Raw genomic sequence first — 18,631 nt, 5'->3', positions numbered from 1 at the left:
CCAATGGAACCAAAATATTAATCCACACACCTTTGAACACCTGATTTGACAAAGAAGCAAAAAAATATCAAATGAAATAAAGAAAGCATATTTAATAAGTGGTGCCGGCATAACTGGATATCAACATGTAGAAGAATGAAAATAGACATATATCTATCACCATGCACAAAACTCAAGTCCAAATCGATCAAAGACCTCAACATAAAGCCAGCCACACTGAACCTCATAGAAAAGAAAGTGGAAAGTACACTTGAATGCATTGGCACAGGGAACCACTTCCTAAATATAACCCCAGCAGCACAGATACTGAGAGAAACAATTAATAAATGGGACCTCCGGAAACTGAAAAGCTTCTGTAAAGCAAAGGACATGGTCAAAAAGACAAAACGACAGCCTGCAGAATGCGAAAAGATCTTCACTAACCCCACATCAGACAGAGGTCTGATCTCCAAAATATACAAAGAACTCAAGACATTGGTCAACAAAAGATCACGTACTACAATAAAAAAAAATGCAGTGCAGACCTAAACAGAGAACTCTCAACAGAGGAATCTAAAATGACTGAAAGACACTGAAGGAAATGTTCAACATCCTTAGTCATCAGAGAAATGCAAATCAAAACAACTCTGAGATTCCATCTTACACCTGTAAGAGTGACCAAGATCAAAAACACTGATGACAACTTATGCTGGAGAGGTTGTGGGGAAAAGGGAACACTTCTGCATTGCTGGTGGGAATGCAAGCTGGTACAACGGATATCAGTGGACTATTTCTTAGAAAATTAGGAAACAGCCTTCCTCAAGACCCAGTAATACCACTTTTGGGTATATACCCAAAGGATGCTCAATTGTATCACAAGGACATGTGCTCAACTATGTTCATAGCAGCATTGTTTGTCATAGCCAGAACCTGGAAACAACCTAAATGCCCCTCGACTGAAGAATGGATAAGGAAAATGTGGTACATTTACACAATGGAGTACTACACAGCAGAAAAAAATAACGACATCTTGAATTTTGCAGGAAAATGGATGGAGCTAGAAAACATTATTTTGAGTGAGGTAACCCAGACCCGGAAAGACAATTATCACATGTACTCCCTCATAGGTGGTTTTTAAACATAAAGCAAAGAAAGCCAGCCTACAAACTGGTGTAGGAGGGCCTTCTATCTATCTGCTGTTTCACTGGTTGATTAATAAAGAAAACTGCTTGGCCTGATAGGTCAGAACATAGGTAGGTGAGGAAGACAGAACAGAATGCTGGGAAGAAGGCAGTGAGGCAGATGCCATGATTCTCTGACCCGAGACGGATGTAGGCTAGAATCTTTCCCAGTGAGACACCACCTCGTGGTGCTACAGATTATTAGAAATGGGTTAATCAAGATGTGAGAGTTAGCCAGTAACAGGCTAAAGCTAATGGGCCAAGCAGTGCTTAAAAGAATACAATTTGTGTGTTGTTATTTCGGGTGTAAAGCTAGCCGTGAGGGATGAAAAGCAGGCCTGCTCGCCTCATCACTACAACAAACCACAATGCCAGAGAACTCAGACAACAATGAGGACCCTAAGAGACTGACATAGATCTACATGGAAGTAGAAAGTAGATAAAGACAAGATCTCCTGAGTAAATTGGGAGCATGGGGACCTTGGGGGAGGGCTGAAGGGAGTAGGGGAAAGGCAGGGAGGGGATCAGAGAAAAACTGTAGAGATCAATAAATATCAATTAAAAAAAAAAGAATACCTCTTCTTGAATTTTGCATACAAATGGACAGAAATAGAAAACACTATCCTGAGTGAGGTAAGCCAGACCCAAAAAGAGGAACATGGGATGTACTCACTCATATTTGGTTTCTAGCCATAAACAAAGGACATTGAGCCCATAATTTGTGATCCTACAGAAGCTAAATAAGAAGGTGTACCCAAAGAAAAACATATAGGCATCCTCCTGGATATTAACCTTCATCAGGCGATGAAAGGAGACAGAGACAGAGACCCACATTGGAGCACCGGACTGAAATCTCAAGGTCCAAATCAGGAGCAGATGGAGAGAGAGCACGAGCAAGGAACTCAGGATCGCGAGGGGCGCACCCACACACTGAGACAATGGGGATGTTCTATCGGGAACTCACCAAGGCCAGCTGGCCTGAATCTGAAAAATCATGGGATAAAACCAGACTTGCTGAACATAGCAGACAATGAGGACTACTGAGAACTCAAGAACAATAGCAATGGGTTTTTGATCCTACTGCACGTACTGGCTTTGGGGGAGCCTAGGCAATTTGGATGCTCAACTTACTAGACCTGGATGGAGGTGGGTGGTCCTTGGACTTCCCACAGGGCAAGGAACCCTGATTGCTCTTTGGGCTGACAAGGGAGGGGGACTTGACGGGGGAGGGGGAGGGAAATGGGAGGCGGTGGCAGGGAGGAGGCAGAAATCTTTAATAAATAAATAAATAAAAGAATACCTAAAAACCAGTGCATTTAAGATTTTAAAAGTACATACCTTGTAAAAGATACCTTGCACTCAAATGCACATTAATGCTTGCATGAAGACCAGATATAAGCCTGTAGAATGCTCTCTTTTCTACACAGAGGCCTAAAAGAAATCAATGATTCAGAAATAAAATTTTTTATGTGAATCTTAGTGACTTAAGATTTCATGACTTTAAAAATAAAAAACTTTACCATTTAAATTTGTTTAAAAGTTTCTGATTTACCTTCTAGCCAGCTGTAAAAAGTGTTCTCTGAAATGAAAAGAAAAATTGTTATAGCTTTTTCATTACACCAAAATATAAATTTTCAAGTCTTTTAAAGATTGTTCCAGCTCATTGAGCAGTGGTGATGGCACACACCTTTAATCCCAAAACTTGGGAGGCAGAGGCAGGCAGATCTCTGTGAGTTCGAGGCCAGCCTGGTCTACAAGAGCTAGTTCCAGGATGGGCTCCAAAGCTACAGAGAAACCCTGTCTCAGGGTGGGGAAAAAATTGTTCCAGCTAAAGGTCTGACTGAGTCTTACAATTTCTTCAAATGAAAAGAAGGTTGGGCGTGGATCCAGGAAGCACTGCTCTGCCCTCAGACCCTGTCTCTAACATTTTATCTGATATCAAATGGTAGAATTAGGGGTCTGGAGGAATGTCACTCTGGTACATCACTTGACTACATGTTTGTGACCCCTGGGTTCAACCCCTAAGACCTCTCTCCCACAAGTAACACACACACTAAATCTAGCAAGACTGCTTAACTAGATAAATTTTCATAGCAATCTATGCTTTAAAAAGTAAGTACTTTCACATATTTAAGCTAAGAAGAAGCAAACACTATAAGATGACTGCAGATGTAACAGAACCTCATGCAGCTCACCACCTCCACAGAGCCGTGGGGCAGGGCAGAAAACAGCAACACTGCCAACATAGTGAAGCTTACTGATTCTGGTTTCAGAATTATGCACCAAAGAAATAAGATGGGGAGAGGACGAGGAATTTGCAGAAAGGTAACTATTTTAATTTTAAGGCCTCAAGTCATAACATCTGTCAGTAATGCCTGAGCTAACAGAATACTGAACTACATAACATGGTAAAATTAACACATCCATTGAAACTGACAAAGAAGTATAACAATAACGTGAAAATATTTTAAACATTTTATAAAATATGTAAGAAATTACATCGTTCATGCAATATTTGCTATAGCAATGATAAAACTATTATGCCAGGACCCTTTTATTTTACTAAGGTTGTTTAAAATGGTAATAAACCAAGCATAAATCTATGAAAGAAATAAGAATGATAAACTCAACTATATAAAAACTTCCATTTGTTAGTCAGAAAACTAAATAAACAAAAGCAACCGAAATGCAAGCAAGCTGAATAAAATATGTTGCAAGCATGACAAAGTGCTAATATCCCAAATATAAATATATAAAAGTCCATAAACAATAAAATGTTAAAATACCCATTAAAGGATAAATGGGGAATGGAAAATTACAAATAGAATAGCTGACATAAACTGTTCAGCATACCAACAACTAAAAGATAAAAATTAAAAGAATATTTTTAACAATCAAAACAGAAAAAAAAAGCATAGGTTGGAGAAATGGCCCGCGGTTAAGAGCACTCGTTGCTCTGCAGAGGACCTGAGCTCGTTTCCCAGCACCCATGTCAGGCGGATCCGGCTGCATGGAACTCCAGATCCAGACAGTCTGACACCCTCTTCTGCCTCTAGAATCAATATTCATGTGCACATAGCACACAAAGACACACATATAAATAGAATTAAAAATAAAACAAATCTTTAAAAATACAATAATACTGTCACAGTTAGTTTCAGCTGTCGACACCCCTGGGAAGAAGGAATCTCAGCTGAGGATTCCCTCCACCAGTCTGTCCTGGGGAGTGTCTGTGGGCACGATTACGAGTAGACGTAGGTGGGCCCAGTCCACTGAGGGCCATTACATCCCTAGGCAGCTGGGCCTGAGACTTATGAAGAAGGGAGCTGAGCAAACAGAGGAAGCAAGCCAGCAGGTAGCATTCCTCCATACATTTCTGCTTCATGTCCCTGGCCTTGACTTCCCTCAAGGATGGACTGTAACTTGTAAACTAAAAACTCTTTTCTCTCTCATTTGTTTTCGGGACATGGTATTTAACAGTAACAAAAAAGCAAACTAGAATATAGCTAATGATCACAAGGACCAGATAAGAACATATGTTTGTTTATTTAAGAACATGTTTGTGTGTATATAATACATATTTTATATTATTACATGGTTATTTACAAATATTTATGTAATATATTCTAATAATTATATATACAGACATATGTTCTTAACAAATATGAATTTATCAAAAGTGTCACGATGTCCCACAGCACAGCAGTATGAAATCATAACCAGGAATGTGGTGTCAAAGTCGTAACCTTGCTACTTATAACTCACAGATTTCAGTCACGCTGCTCCTAACCCTCTCTGGAACTTGTTTTCCTCAATTATAAAACTAAGACAAAAAATTATTCTTCCCAAGATATTTAGGAGGATTAAGAAAAAATTATTTTTAAATTTACAATAATCCCACACACATTGTTATTTAGGAATTGTGATACTACAAGCAGTTGTTTCTTCATGAGAAGCCCCCTCTGCTCCGGTTGTCAGACCAGAGTTAGGGAACTATGAGGCAATATTGCTTGGGACCTACCCTCCGATGACATTCTCAGTTAACTTTCCCCTGGAATAGTTGTTCTCAACTTGACGTGAGGATGGAGAAGGCAGCCAGGACAGAGCACTAATCTAGCAAGTGCAAGGTCTGAGCTCCAATCAGAATTCCTTTTAAAAGGTGGGGGTGGATAGAAAGATAGTGCTGTGGTTGAGAGTACCTGTTGCTCTTCTAGAGAACCTGGGTTTGATTCCCAGCAACCACATGGTGACTAACACGATCTGTAACTTCTAAGAACTAGTGTGGTGTACATTCACTCACAAAGAATAAAGTCTATTCTTTTATTCTTTTTGTTTGTTTGTGTTGGTTTTATTTTTTCAAGACAGGGTTTTTCTGTGTTGCCCAAGCTGTCCTGGAACTTGGTCTGTAGACCAGGCTGGCCTCAAACTCAGAGATCCACCTGTCTCTGCCTCTTGAGTGCTGGGATTAAAGGTGTGCACAACCATGCCTAGCTAAGAATAAGTGTGTGTGTGTGTGTGTGTGTGTGTGTGTGTGTGTGTGTGTAACATTTGAGGTGGGAAGCAAGCATTTGTGCTCAGGTCCGAAAGAATACATTTTAAGTGAAAAGTTTTGGAAGCCCCCTCAACCTGACCTGACCATAATGCAGTTAAATAATCACTTAATGCATAGGAGTAGCCATTGGCCCTGTGACCAAAATCAATGCAATACCTATGGATGAATCAGTTCTCTAAGGATCGAGATCTCTACGGATAAACGGTCCTTTCGCTCATAAAAAGACCCCTCTAGCGTGTCTAGAATGTAGCGCAGAACTAGGCTACTGCCTGAGGAGAGTACGGTTATTCAGACCAAAGCTACAGGGTCGCTTCTGCAGCGCAAACAGAGCATCTCCCTCCAGCTATTCCCATCTGCCTCAGTTCACTGGGCTGCCACAGCACAACTGCACTTTTCATCACAGTAACTGAAGCAGCTACATAAGACAAGATAATCAATTATCAAAATGATAACAAAACGGTAATGCTATCAGAATATCACATTGTCTTTTGAACATGATGCACAAATAGCTCATAAAAATATGGACTTCCAGGTGGCTCAGGAGGGAAAGCATATGGCTGCATGCTCCCACATACATACACTAAGTAAATAAATACATGTAATCAAAATTAGACATAAGAATAATGTCTCAAAAACAAGAGATTTTGAGGAAGAGAGAAGATACGTCACGTTCAACATTTTCGTCTAAATGGACTAAGGCCAAACAAGCACAGACTCAGTACAGTGGGTCCGTCTATTTGTCTGTCTGTGTTGGTGCAGAGAACTTAAACGAGGACTTTTCACTCTTTCCCTCATTTTTCTCACTTTTCATTTTGAGACAGGGCCTCACTAATTAATTCATCCAGACTGGCCTGTTGTAATAGGAGCAGCGGGTTGCTTCCCACCACCTGGCTAGCTTTACCCGAAATAATTACACGGAAACTGTATTCTTTTAAACACTGCTTGGCCCATTAGTACTAGCCTCTTATTGGCTAGCTCTTACATATTGATCTAACCCATTTTTAATAATCTGTGTAGCCCACGAGGTAGCTTACCAGGGAAGATCTTAACCTGCGTCTGTCTGGAGTGAGAGAATCATGGCGACTCCTGACTCAGCTTCTTTCTCCCAGCATTTTGTTCTGTCTACTCCGCCTACCTAATTTTTTGTCCTCTTAAAGGGCCAAGGCAGTCTCTTTATTTAACCAATAAAATCAACACAAAACAGCAGACTGGCCTGGAACTTGCAATCCTCCTGCCTCAGCCTTCCAAGAAGCTAGGATTATTAACCTGCACCTTAAGGCTCAGTTAACTACATATATAGTGTTTAGATAGCAAAAACTATTTCAATCTCACCACTACAGCAAAAAAATTCTTTGAAAGGCAAAGTAACTCTGAAATATATTTGAAAGTTTAACGTTCCTATTAGCGTAAACTTGGCAATGATAACTAAACCCAAGATTCAGCATGTACCTTAAAAACCAGCTCTGGTTAAGTCCCAGCACAGCCCATGCCTCAACTAGTTAAGAAGATGCTTTCTATGGCTTCCACAGCTTGTGGGTAAAGCACACGTCTGGACTGCCTGAGGCTGAGGCGGGCTGTGCCTAGTGTGTGACTCTAGACACAGGCCTTTCTCTCTCACCTATTCTTTCACCTCAGCACTTTAGGGAAAAAAAGTAAAAGTTAAGAGCTAGTGTGTATGTGTGTCTTGAGACACACAAGAGGGCAGTCAGCATTCAAGAATATGCTAAGCTGTATAAAGAAGGAGCTCCAGGCCAGCCTGGGTTATGGATATCTCTAGAGAAACAGGAGGAGGAGATATTCTGAGTGTCAGAGGAAGTGGGAAGAAATGCAGTCTGCCACAACACCAGAACATGAATCTCGACAGCCAAGCAGACCCGATGTATAAAACACATGATAAAGGTACATACCTTTACTTTTTCCTGAAAAACAAAACAAAACATTAATTATTATAAACTACTTCTGCCTTTCCCTTAGGAAATGCTACACTTACATGAAAATAACAAGTTAGCAATGATCTGTTTTAGTCTGTCAGTGTATCCACACAGGTGCAGTCAATAAAAGGAGCACCAGAGCCTCCACGCTGTCCAGCCGCAGCCAGGCTCACGGAACTCACGTGTGCTCATAGGAGGGGAAGCACAGCACCGGGAGCAGCTGCAGCTCCCGTGTCCACCCAGCCAGCAGTGTTCTTCTACATTTATTACCCTAACCTACAACACAGTTCTAGCTAAAGACCGCATTACTGCTGCTTTGAACCCCGAGAGGGACAGAAGATTTAACCTTGGGAACGTCTTCAAAGACTATAAAATTCAAATGTTTCATAGTGCAGCAGCTTGTATGCAGCTAATTACTTACTACTGAAATATCATCTTCATTGTTTTCCCTATTTTTCTTTTTTTAGGTTATATTTTTTATTGAAAATAATTTTCATGCAGTATTTTCTGATCATGTTTTCCCCTCTCCCAACTCCTCCCAGAACCTCCCCACCTCCTCACTTATCCAAATCCACATCCCTTCTTGTTCTTTCACATTAGAAAACAAAAAGGCACATGAAAAATAATAAAATAAAATAGGATAAAATAAAAAGAAATAAACCTGAATAGGACAAAACAAGCAGGGGGGAAAAAGAGTTGTCCCCCTAAAAAAGAGAACAAGAAACACTTATAGACAGAGACACAAACATTCATTCACACACATAGAATTCTCAGAAAGAGCCAGGTGGTGGTGGCATACACCTATGACCCCAGCATTCAAGACACAAAAGCAGACAGATGATTGTGAGTTTGAGGCCAGCCAGATCTACAGAGTTCCAGGACAACCAGACCTACGCAGAGAAACCCTGCCTCAAAACTTGCCCCAACAAAAAAAAATACCCCTGCAAAAAGGATTCCCATAAAGAAACAAAATCAGAAGCCATAATACGTGAGCAAAAGTCCGATAGGGCTTTAAAAAAAAATCCAGACAAAGCGTCACGGAGACATTAAAACTTTCACTGATAGCATCAAGTTCACTTTGTGTTTTTCTTTAGCTTCACTGTTGTTTGTAAAACATATACTCATCACGGATGTCTTTTTTTTTTTTTTTTTTTTTTTGGTTTTTCAAGACAGAGTTTCTCTGTAGCTTTAACTATTCTGGAACTCACACTCTGTAGATCAGGCTGGCCTAGAACTCACAGAGATCCTCCCTCCTGCCTCTGCCTTCCGTATGCTGGGATTTCACTACCACCACTCGGCTCAAAGACTGTATCAGTAAATTCATACTGGAAGAAAATAACTGATGGTTTGAATAAGAATGGTCCCTACATGCTCCTGTGTTTCAAAGATTGGTCTCCAAACTGTTTGGGAAAGAGTAGGAGGTTTGGCTTTGTTCAAGGGAGTTTGTCACTGGGCTTGGGTTTTAGAGTTTGAAAAGCCCAGGACATTCAGCTTGGTTCTCTCTCTGCCTTGTACTTGTGGATCAAGTGTGAGCTCTCAGCTACTCTCCAGCAGCAACACCTGCCTGCTGCCATGCTGCCTACCATGGTGGTCATGGACTTTACGACCCTCTGAAAATGTAAGCCGTCAACTAAATGCTCTGCCTTGGTCATAGTGACCCTTCACAGCAGAAGAGGAGTAACTAAGGCAAAAAGGACATGTTATTTATTTTAAAAATAAATGAAATCATATGCAGAAATGGTTGATTCTATAAATGTTTACTACCTGACAAGGCAGTAAGTACCCTTGGCATCTACGTAACGCCTTGCACATGGTAAAGAACTATTTGCAGCAAGGGTAACTGATTCTTTTTACGGCTCTCAACGATATCCAAAGTCAAACTGTTTTATTGGAATTATAATTATAAAATGCTTCAGTCTCTAATTATTGTAAAGAAATTATTCATTGGAAAACAATTCCCATAATTACCAGGTTCTATACTGAAATAATTGCTGCCCATATCCCAAAACACTAAGGAATTATGGATACATACATACATACACACATTATGTATACATGTGTGTATACATACACAAACACACATATGACAGAATGATGCTCCCAATAAGCAGGTATATGAAGGAGGGAAACACAGCATAGATTGCTTCAGAAAGAGCCAAAAATGACTTCTACTTGGGAAGGAAGATGTGTTGGGAAAGGCAGCAGGTAGACCAGATATTGAGTGTATATAGACAGGGAAAACTGTCATTGAGATATAAAAACATGTAGACTTACAATCAGACCATATATGGAATATGAATAGAATTTAAAGCCTTTTACTTAAGGGTTTTTTCTTTTGTTTTGTTTCTTATTTGGCTGGGAGTCAAGCCCAGGACCTGAGACATGCTGACCAAGCACCATATCATTAAACTTCCCAGTTCAAGTTTTTTGAAAAATTAGGTAAATGTTTTGGATATTAATTTATTTGGAGGCTAAATAAAACTGAAGTAACCAAACAACTACGTAGTGTGTTACAAAATCAGACAATAAATACATAACCTAATCTTCATATTACAATGGCCTAAAACCATGACTATCATTAAGAAAAACAGCTGTGCCTTCACAAGCGTGAGCTATAACTTCTCCAGAAACAGGACCAGTGGACTACATGACCTCAACCTCCCTTGCCACTCAACCCTGCCTTCCTCTACTCTAACCCAAGTTCACTAGCCAATAAACAATAGCAACCCAAGTAACTCACCTTGACCAGAAGCCAAAGGATTTAAAGGCCTTTGAATTGTCTGCGGTCTGCAAACAAAAGAATTGTACTATATGAACACCAGCGTTACCAACAATTATATCTGATTTAGAAAGTGAAACGTTTTATCATGCAGAGGTTTTATCCCTGAGAGAATCACACATGTGCATGCACACAGAAATGCACACACTTAAACACTCAAATGCACACACAGGTTTTCCCCCAAAGTTAGCTAGTACATTCTTTAGAGCCTTCAAGTTTCCAAGTGAAGAACCTTAAGCATTTCTCAGTCACCCAGCGATCAATGTCCATTGCACTGGTTAAGAGAACAAACGGAATGCTTCCCCTAAGCACTGAACACATACCTAGCTTGTCTGACTCTCCATCTGTAAACAGTTACAACTATAATAAATTGTTACCATAAGAACTAGAGGAGCAATGTCCATTGTATGTTTAAAACAGTGCACAGTGATTACACAAAACACCACCTCAGAGCTGTTCACTGAACTCAGTTTAACTTGAACAAGATAAAATAACTGCAGCCACAGAAAGGTGAGCGGAGAGTAAGGAAAATCCCTTAAAACCCCACCACTGACTATGGTGATCTTGGCAAATGAATCAAAGCTCTGGTTCTGAATTACTTAATCTACATAAGGAGATCCTATAATCCACTCTAATCCACTCAGGAATGTTTGTTCAGTGGTTCCAATACTAAATAGATCTACTATTATGTAAGTCTTTAAAGATGTATTTGTTGCAGCCAGTGCCCCAGGGGGAACCGGATTAATGACATTTTAATTTCTATGTCCAAATCAATCTTTTAAGGACATGAACCTGATCTGCACAAGTCTAGGAAAATAGTACATACTTAAAACAGTTTTCTTCATAGATGACACTCCATATCCTCCAAGCATCCGGCCCCTTGTAGCCTGTGTAGCGCTCAGGGTTAAGGAGTAAATCCACATACTCAGCATCAGGGGACTGTATGTCTGCAAAATAAAATGTATCATTAAATCCTAGCTATTTCAGAACAACATTTTAGGATAAAGGAAAATAGGAAGAAACAAACAGCCACATTCACTGTTCGCAATAGTTGCAAAAAACCCTGATCTTATAAGCGGTAAGAACACATGGGTTTTAGAGTTTAAGAGAACATGTGAGTGGATGCTCACAACTACACATGAGTCTGTTTCCATCCACACTAGCACGGCAGCTCATCACTGACCAGAGGGAATGAGAGTTTGCTTAGCAGGAGAGCAACTGCTAGCACAGGCAAAACCCTGGGTTCGATCCCTAGCAGGAGAAAAAGAAAAAATGGCTGGGCAGTGGTGGTGCAAGTCTTTAAGCCTTGTGGATCTCTGTGAGTTCAAGACCAACCTGGTCTACAGAGTGAGTTTCAGGACAGCCAGGGCTACACAGAGAAACCCTATCTCGAAAAAAATAAAAATAAAATGAAAGAAAAAAGTAAGACCAGAGATACATGTCAAAACATGACACATATTCCACTACATAAAAAAAATTTTTTTTGAAAAAATTTAAAGTCCTTTTCCTTTTTAGAGGGGGTGAGTTTCGAGACAAGGTCTCATTACAAAGCCCTAGTGGTTCTGTGACTCAAGAGATGGCACCTACTTCTACTCTGCCTCTGCCATGCTGAAATTAAAGGTATCCACCATCAATGCCCAGCTCTTTTTTTTAATGTTTATTTATTATTTATACAGTGTTCTGCCTCCATGTGTTCCTGATCTCATTACAGATGGTTGTGAGCCACCATGTGGTTGCTGGGAATTGAACTCAGGACCTTTGGAAGAGCAGGCAGTGCTCTTAACCACTGAGCCATCTCTCCAGCCCAATGCCCAGCTCTTTTCACTAACTTTTTAAAAGTTCAATAGTTCACTACTTAAGAGTCAGAAAAATTTCAAAATTCAGATTTAATTTTGCTTAGCCAATTGAGAGGTCAACAATTAAAATAGAAATAAAAAAATTCTAGAAAAAGAAGAATTAGATATCTTGATCAAACTCCTAATGTGTTCTAAGGTTGCCAATTTCAGCACCAGCTTCAGAAATAATGTCATGGTTCAATATTCTCTGCACCAAAAGCCACAAAGACCATCGCCACAGAAAAGGCTAATGACCCAGCAGCATTTACAGAAGATGTTTTCCTCATTCCTACACTTTAGTTTCTTTTGCAAAATGCAAAAGAGAGAGAACTATAAATTACTTGATGCATAAAAATGCAAAACATTAAAAGGTAAATTTTTTTTACAGAAAATTTTAATTTTTTTTTACTGTGGTAAAAATACCTATTATGAAATTAGCCATTTCCACCATATTCAGTGAACCGTGGGTACATTCACACTGCTGTATAATCATTGCCACTTTGTTTCCAAAACTTTTTCACAGCCCTAAACAGAAACTGTGACCATTTAACAATTAACTCTCCATATGCTATCCCAGACCGTCTATTAACTACTAATCCATTTTCTGATGCTATGACTCTGCCTTTTCCATACAGTTCACAAGTGAGCCATACCACACTTGTCTTTGTGTCTGGCTTCTTGCCACACAGAACCATTTGCTGGAAGCTCACCCCTTCTTATGGCTCAATGATATATGTGTATCTGTATGACATACACATAACACATTCTAATTATGTTTGCATCTGGTGATAGACACATAGACTACTTTAACCTGTGCCTCTTCTGAATGAACATTGGTCTACCTTTGCCTGAGTCTTTCTCGGTTCTTCTGAGTTACACACCAGGAATGCCACTGCTAAGCATACGAATTGATGTTAAGCTTTCTGAAGACGCTTCACACTGTCAGGACTGAGATTTTAAAATTAACTGAAAAGAACTGAGGGGCAGGCGGCATCTAGAGCCGCTCTCGTTAATGACTTGCCTAGTACATTTTCCAAAGCCTGAGTTCAATGCTTAATACAACTAAAGGAAGGGAAGGAGAAGGGAAGGGAGGGGAGGAGAGGAGAGGGAGAGGAGAAGAGGGGAGGGGGAGGAGAAAGGGGAGGGGAGAGGAAGGAGGGGGCAGGCTGGTTTTCTCTTAAGGCATCACTGGGAACAAACATCATACCGTCAACTTCACAGAAGCTGTCTGAAGAATCATCATGCTTGGTCCACTGAAGAACAGCCTTCTGGGTTTCCTCACTTCAAATAAGGAAAATTGCATTATTCCTTTTTCCAGTCGGCTGTGATGAAGAAAAACAAAATACCTGAAGATCAAATCACCTCAGAGATTCGTCCACCGCGCCAAGCCGCTCAGCTTGCTCACATTCTTCAATGAGGTTAGCTTCTTCAGAGTACTGAACAGGGCAAAGACAAACAGATTGGCCACATTTTAAAACTGCTGCTTTGCTTTTGTTTTTGAGACAGGGTCACATGCTTTTAAATTTCCCTGCTTTCTTTAACCTCTCGAATGCTGGACTACAGACATGAGCCACACGACCTTAAATATTGTTCAGGCATTAAAGTCAGTCAAGACTCCTGTGACATACCACTATCAACCCAGCTTCAAAGCCTGTAAAATGAGCCCTGTCTGTGTAGCCCTGGCTGTCCTAAAACTCGCTCTGTAGATCAGGCTGCCTTCAAACTCAGAGACCCACCTGCTTCTGCCTCCACCTGACAAAAAATGAGCTGTTAGATCCAAAAAGTGGGTGAAAGGCTTCTTGCCTTTAGTTTTTTGTAGAAGCACAATTTACCATTATGTTCAGAAAATAAAGAACATGGCAGTGACAAACAGTGACTAAGATGTGCACCGGGAAAAGTTTGAGGTACATGGAAGGCATGGTACAGCAGAAGGCAAGGCCCAGTGCCCTGACTGTAAGCACCGGCCACCTGACCGTGGTGGCCATCCTAGATCGTGTGTCTCAGCTCCTTCCCACACCATAACTGGAAGAGCACCTTACAGAAAGTATGCTATAGCTGTAGGTATTTAAAACACACGCTTTACCTACTCTATTTCTTCTTGATGTCTACACATGCACACATACATTTTTTTCTAGTAGGTCCTTGAGTTTTGATAACATCACCACTAGTCGGTAAGACTGGAATCAGGAGGCCACAAATGTTTGCTACACCTACAGTAGTCTTGTTAGGATGAACGTAAGAATTTCTGTCCACGCTAGGATACTGAAAGAACTGAAATGACTAAGTTTTTAGGGAACATTACATAACTGAAGTGCTCAGATTTTTTGAAATATTTATTGACCGACAACAGTGCTTCATTTTATTAGTTAATATATAAACAGTTCACCTTTAAAAAAAACTTCTTGAAACCCAAGTCTTTTATACACAGTTAAATAAGAAAGAGTAAAGAGATACATCCTACCTGACCTGCAACCAAACGGCTCAGAATATCTACACAGAAAAAGTATGACAAAACAAAGGTGCTGCCGGGCGGTGGTGGCGCATGCCTTTAATCCCAGCACTCGGGAGGCAGAGGCAGGTGGATCTCTGTGAGCTCGAGACCAGCCTGGTCTACAAGAGCTAGTTCCAAGACAGGCTCCAAAACCACAGAGAAACCCTGTCCAGAAAAAAAAAAAGTTCTAGTCTTTGAGAAAATTCTGAATGGCATTTAACTTAATTCTGATATGCTCTAGTTTTTTTTTTTTATATTTTTCTTTTTTCTTTTTTCTTTTTTTTTTTTTTTGGTTTTTCGAGACAGGGTTTCTCTGTGGCTTTGGAGCCTGTCCTGGAACTAGCTCTGTAGACCAGACTGGTCTCGAACTCACAGAGATCCGCCTGCCTCTGCCTCCCGAGTGCTGGGATTAAAGGCGTGCGCCACCATCGCCCGGCGTATTGATATGCTCTAGTTTTGCATCACTCTTAAAAATGATTTATCTGAGTTTGGCCTTAAACTGATTGAAGGATGGAGTAAGAAATACACAAGAAGCGGAACTGGCCATCACTAATGACTGTTCAAGCTATCTCACTGCAGAGAGCAGGGGATGGGTTTCGAGACCGCGGTAGACAACAGTCGCATCAGTGAGTGTATGTGCATACCTTGTAGCTCGCAGACTTAATCCCATCAGGAACTTCATCCTGAAAAAGAAACACGCTTATTCTACCTTCTGGAAAAATATCTTAAATTCTTATGACTTATGAGAAAAACTCACAAATTACTGGAGACTATTTTTAAGTGAAAAGAGTTAGGAAATTTTAAATAATTTCTTTAAAGTAAATAAAAACTAACAGGTGTAGTAGCACACAGCTTTAATCCTCCCAGCCTGGTCTATGTAGCAAGAGCGATGAAATAAAATCTTCTCTCAAAAAATGAGCAAATAAAATTCAAGAACCATATATTGCTGATCGTGTGCTGTCATGGAAATATAAAAATGGTCACAAACATTCTATCACTGTTGTGGTGCATGGGACAAACGCAGGTACATGGGCTGAGTAAGCTGTGGCGAACACCCCAAATCTGTGTGTGCTCCTCAGTCCCTCCGCGGGATAGTTCGCCCTGTTAGGAAGTATCAGGGTGAAGCACAGGCCTTATCTGTGGGGAGTGCAAGTACTCCATTCCCTCACTGTCACCTGAGTGCTCTGGGCCCAGCTGTCTCTGCTCTTAGCAGTATAGTTCAGAGACTTTGCAATTGGGCTGTGGAATGTGTGTTGAAACAGTCGATTAGTGTTTCTCCTCTCTACTAAACCACAAACTTAAGGGCAAGGCCTGGCACCCTGCTCACCCACATAGAATATTCATTATTCAAATCACATGCTATTGGTATCTTTACCAGTCCTTTCATCTCATTTTCCTTTCTCATGCCTCACAAAGCTGTATTATCTTTCTGAATTATGGCATTTCTCTGAAAATCTTATATATATATATATATATATATATATATATATATATCGAGTATATTTTGAGATGGATATGTTAGGCTTTTCTTTTTTAGCTTTTATTATTAATTTATTTACAAAAATTTCATACACATATAACGTGCATTCTAATATCACTTCTGTGTCTTCTTCCCCTCCTCCTGCAGAGCCCCTTCCCACATTCATGATTTTGTTGTTTTTGTTTTTTTAGACACACTGAGTTTAACCAGGTCATCTGGAGACCACGGGTCAGGACTCTGAGCTGGGGCCTAATGAGCTCTTCAGTGGGTAAAAGTGAAGGCAATGGTTGTTCCTCCCCGAGAATCCAGCAGCCACTAGTTCAATCTTTTATTAGAGACATTGCTCTCCTGGCTTGACAGTTGTTTTCCTTTTGAAGTTTGAAGTATTCTACTGTGAAAGCAGAGATTTGCTTTTTTGCACTTTGAAGTGCTACAGGTTTTTACAAGTATAATAATAATTACACATAATTATTTTATTATATATAATAATTATCATCATCATCATTATTGTTATTATATTACCATGAAGACATTGTAATTCAAAATAGATTTTCTGGAGCTGGGAGGTGGATGGCTCAGTCAGTAATGCCTCCCACACAAAATGAGAACCTGAGTTTAGATCCTCAGCATCCGAGGAAGAAGCCAAGCTAGAGGCAACCCTGCAAACCCAGAGCTGGAGAGGCAGCGGACGCCCTGCCTCCTCAGTGAACTACAGTGCAAAGGGACAGAAACCACTTGCTGTCAGCCTCTGGCCCCCATGACGCAGTGCTGCACACGCACAAATAACATCATTTGTAAGTTAGGTTTATGATTTGCAGCTATTGGATGCTATATTTAAACAGGATCAAACTATAGTCTGATCGCTAGTGGCCCTTCTGGAAAAGGCACGAACAACGGAAACAACCGGGACAGTCCTTACAGAATGGCAGGGTTTGACAGCACAGTCTCTTCTTCCACACTGGCTGATGTCATTCCAGAAGGGACACGGCTTCTTCAAGTTTACCTGTCAAATAGAAAGTTATAAAACTATAAAGCCCCGAGAGTATAATCGACTGCTAGGATCCCAATCCCAGGCTGGGGCGAGGGCTTATCTGAGATCACGCCGTCTCTCCCATTACCAGTCAAGTTTCACTGACTATAAATGTAAGCTGGTTAGAGAGACACAGACCACTGTGCGGATGGCAGCCGGGAGTCAGGGCTCAATAGCCTGCCCCACTTACCCCCACCTCCACCCTCACCCCCGATCAGCTCCCAATTTAGCTAGTGACAAAAGGCAGAGAACAGGGAGAACTATGGACCAGGTTTTACAAAGTTTTTCAGTAGTGTTCTCATGGTCAGATACTGTCACTATTTAGTATGTTCAAAACTGCCTCCTCTCAAAAAAAAAGAAAGCTTATCTTAATTGGAGCCCATCTGACGACTGAAAAAACAAAATGTTTTGAGAATAACATACAAATTTCTATTTTAACTTCAATTTAACCAGTTTGTTTCTAACTCTAGAAATTATTGAAGTTAAAAGTAAAGATGGCTCCATGGTTAAGAGCATTAGCTGCTCTTCCAGAGGTCCTGAGTTCAATTTCTAGCAACCACATGGATGCTCACTACCATCTAAAATTAAATCTGAAGCCGAGCGGTGGTGGCACATGCCTTTAATCCCAGCACTCAGGAGGCAGAGGCAGGCGGATTTCTGTGAGTTCGAGACCAGCCTGGTCTACAGAGCTAGTTCCAGGACAGGCTCCAAAGCCACAGAGAAACCCTGTCTCAAAAAACAAAAAAAAAAATAAAAAAAATTAAATCTGGTGCTTCCTCTGGCATGTAGGCAGAACACTGTATACATAATAAATAAATCTTGAAGAAAAAATTGAAAAAATACCTTGTAATATCTAAAGTAGTCACTTTCGAGAAGTCTTTGTAGTCTTGGGAAAAGTTTGTAGTTATTAAATTTATCAATGGTCTCAACATCACAGGTACAATCATCCAGGTAACCACTAACCTGTTACAAAGAAAATGAAATATTAGATTTAAATGTCCCAGATATCACATGGTCTTTTCCTCATAGTTATTAGAAAAAAGAAAGAAGGGAAAGCCTGCTATTTAGCAACCTTATCTTGCCACCCTCTCTTGATTCCTAAGATAGAGAATAACAATAATACAGCAAGCCTGTTGTTGTGTCTCTAGAGTAACACAGTGGCACTTCTATAGGGTCAGCTAAGCTCAGTACACAGTGGCACTTCTATAGGGTCAGCTGAGCTCAGTACACAGTGGCACTTCTATAGGGTCAGCTGAGCTCAGAACACAGTGGCACTTCTATAGGGTCAGCTGAGCTCAGAACACAGTGGCACTTCTATAGGGTCAGCTGAGCTCAGTACACAGTGGCACTTCTATAGGGTCAGCTGAGCTCAG

At 40.5% G+C, this 18,631-nt stretch overlaps 1 protein-coding gene across 1 annotated transcript in view; it reads right to left on the bottom strand.

The window, feature by feature from the left end:
* Positions 1 to 18,631, bottom strand: part of Ero1a (endoplasmic reticulum oxidoreductase 1 alpha) — a 42,045-nt gene that overhangs the window by 9,621 nt on the left and 13,793 nt on the right. Inside the window, exons 2-11 of the mRNA XM_075950321.1 lie at positions 18,102 to 18,221; positions 17,148 to 17,231; positions 15,393 to 15,431; positions 13,620 to 13,693; positions 13,465 to 13,538; positions 11,249 to 11,369; positions 10,384 to 10,430; positions 7,620 to 7,631; positions 2,713 to 2,739; positions 2,499 to 2,591 (exon numbers count right to left, since the gene is read on the bottom strand). Coding sequence (XP_075806436.1) covers positions 2,499 to 2,591; positions 2,713 to 2,739; positions 7,620 to 7,631; positions 10,384 to 10,430; positions 11,249 to 11,369; positions 13,465 to 13,538; positions 13,620 to 13,693; positions 15,393 to 15,431; positions 17,148 to 17,231; positions 18,102 to 18,221 — 691 coding nt within the window. The remainder of the gene's footprint in view (positions 1 to 2,498; positions 2,592 to 2,712; positions 2,740 to 7,619; positions 7,632 to 10,383; positions 10,431 to 11,248; positions 11,370 to 13,464; positions 13,539 to 13,619; positions 13,694 to 15,392; positions 15,432 to 17,147; positions 17,232 to 18,101; positions 18,222 to 18,631) is intronic.

The sequence above is a fragment of the Microtus pennsylvanicus genome, chromosome 15, assembly GCF_037038515.1.
Source record: "Microtus pennsylvanicus isolate mMicPen1 chromosome 15, mMicPen1.hap1, whole genome shotgun sequence".
Lineage (NCBI taxonomy): Eukaryota > Metazoa > Chordata > Mammalia > Rodentia > Cricetidae > Microtus > Microtus pennsylvanicus.
The sequence above is the reverse complement of the archived record's forward strand: the minus strand, read 5'-3'. Positions and strand labels throughout refer to the sequence as shown.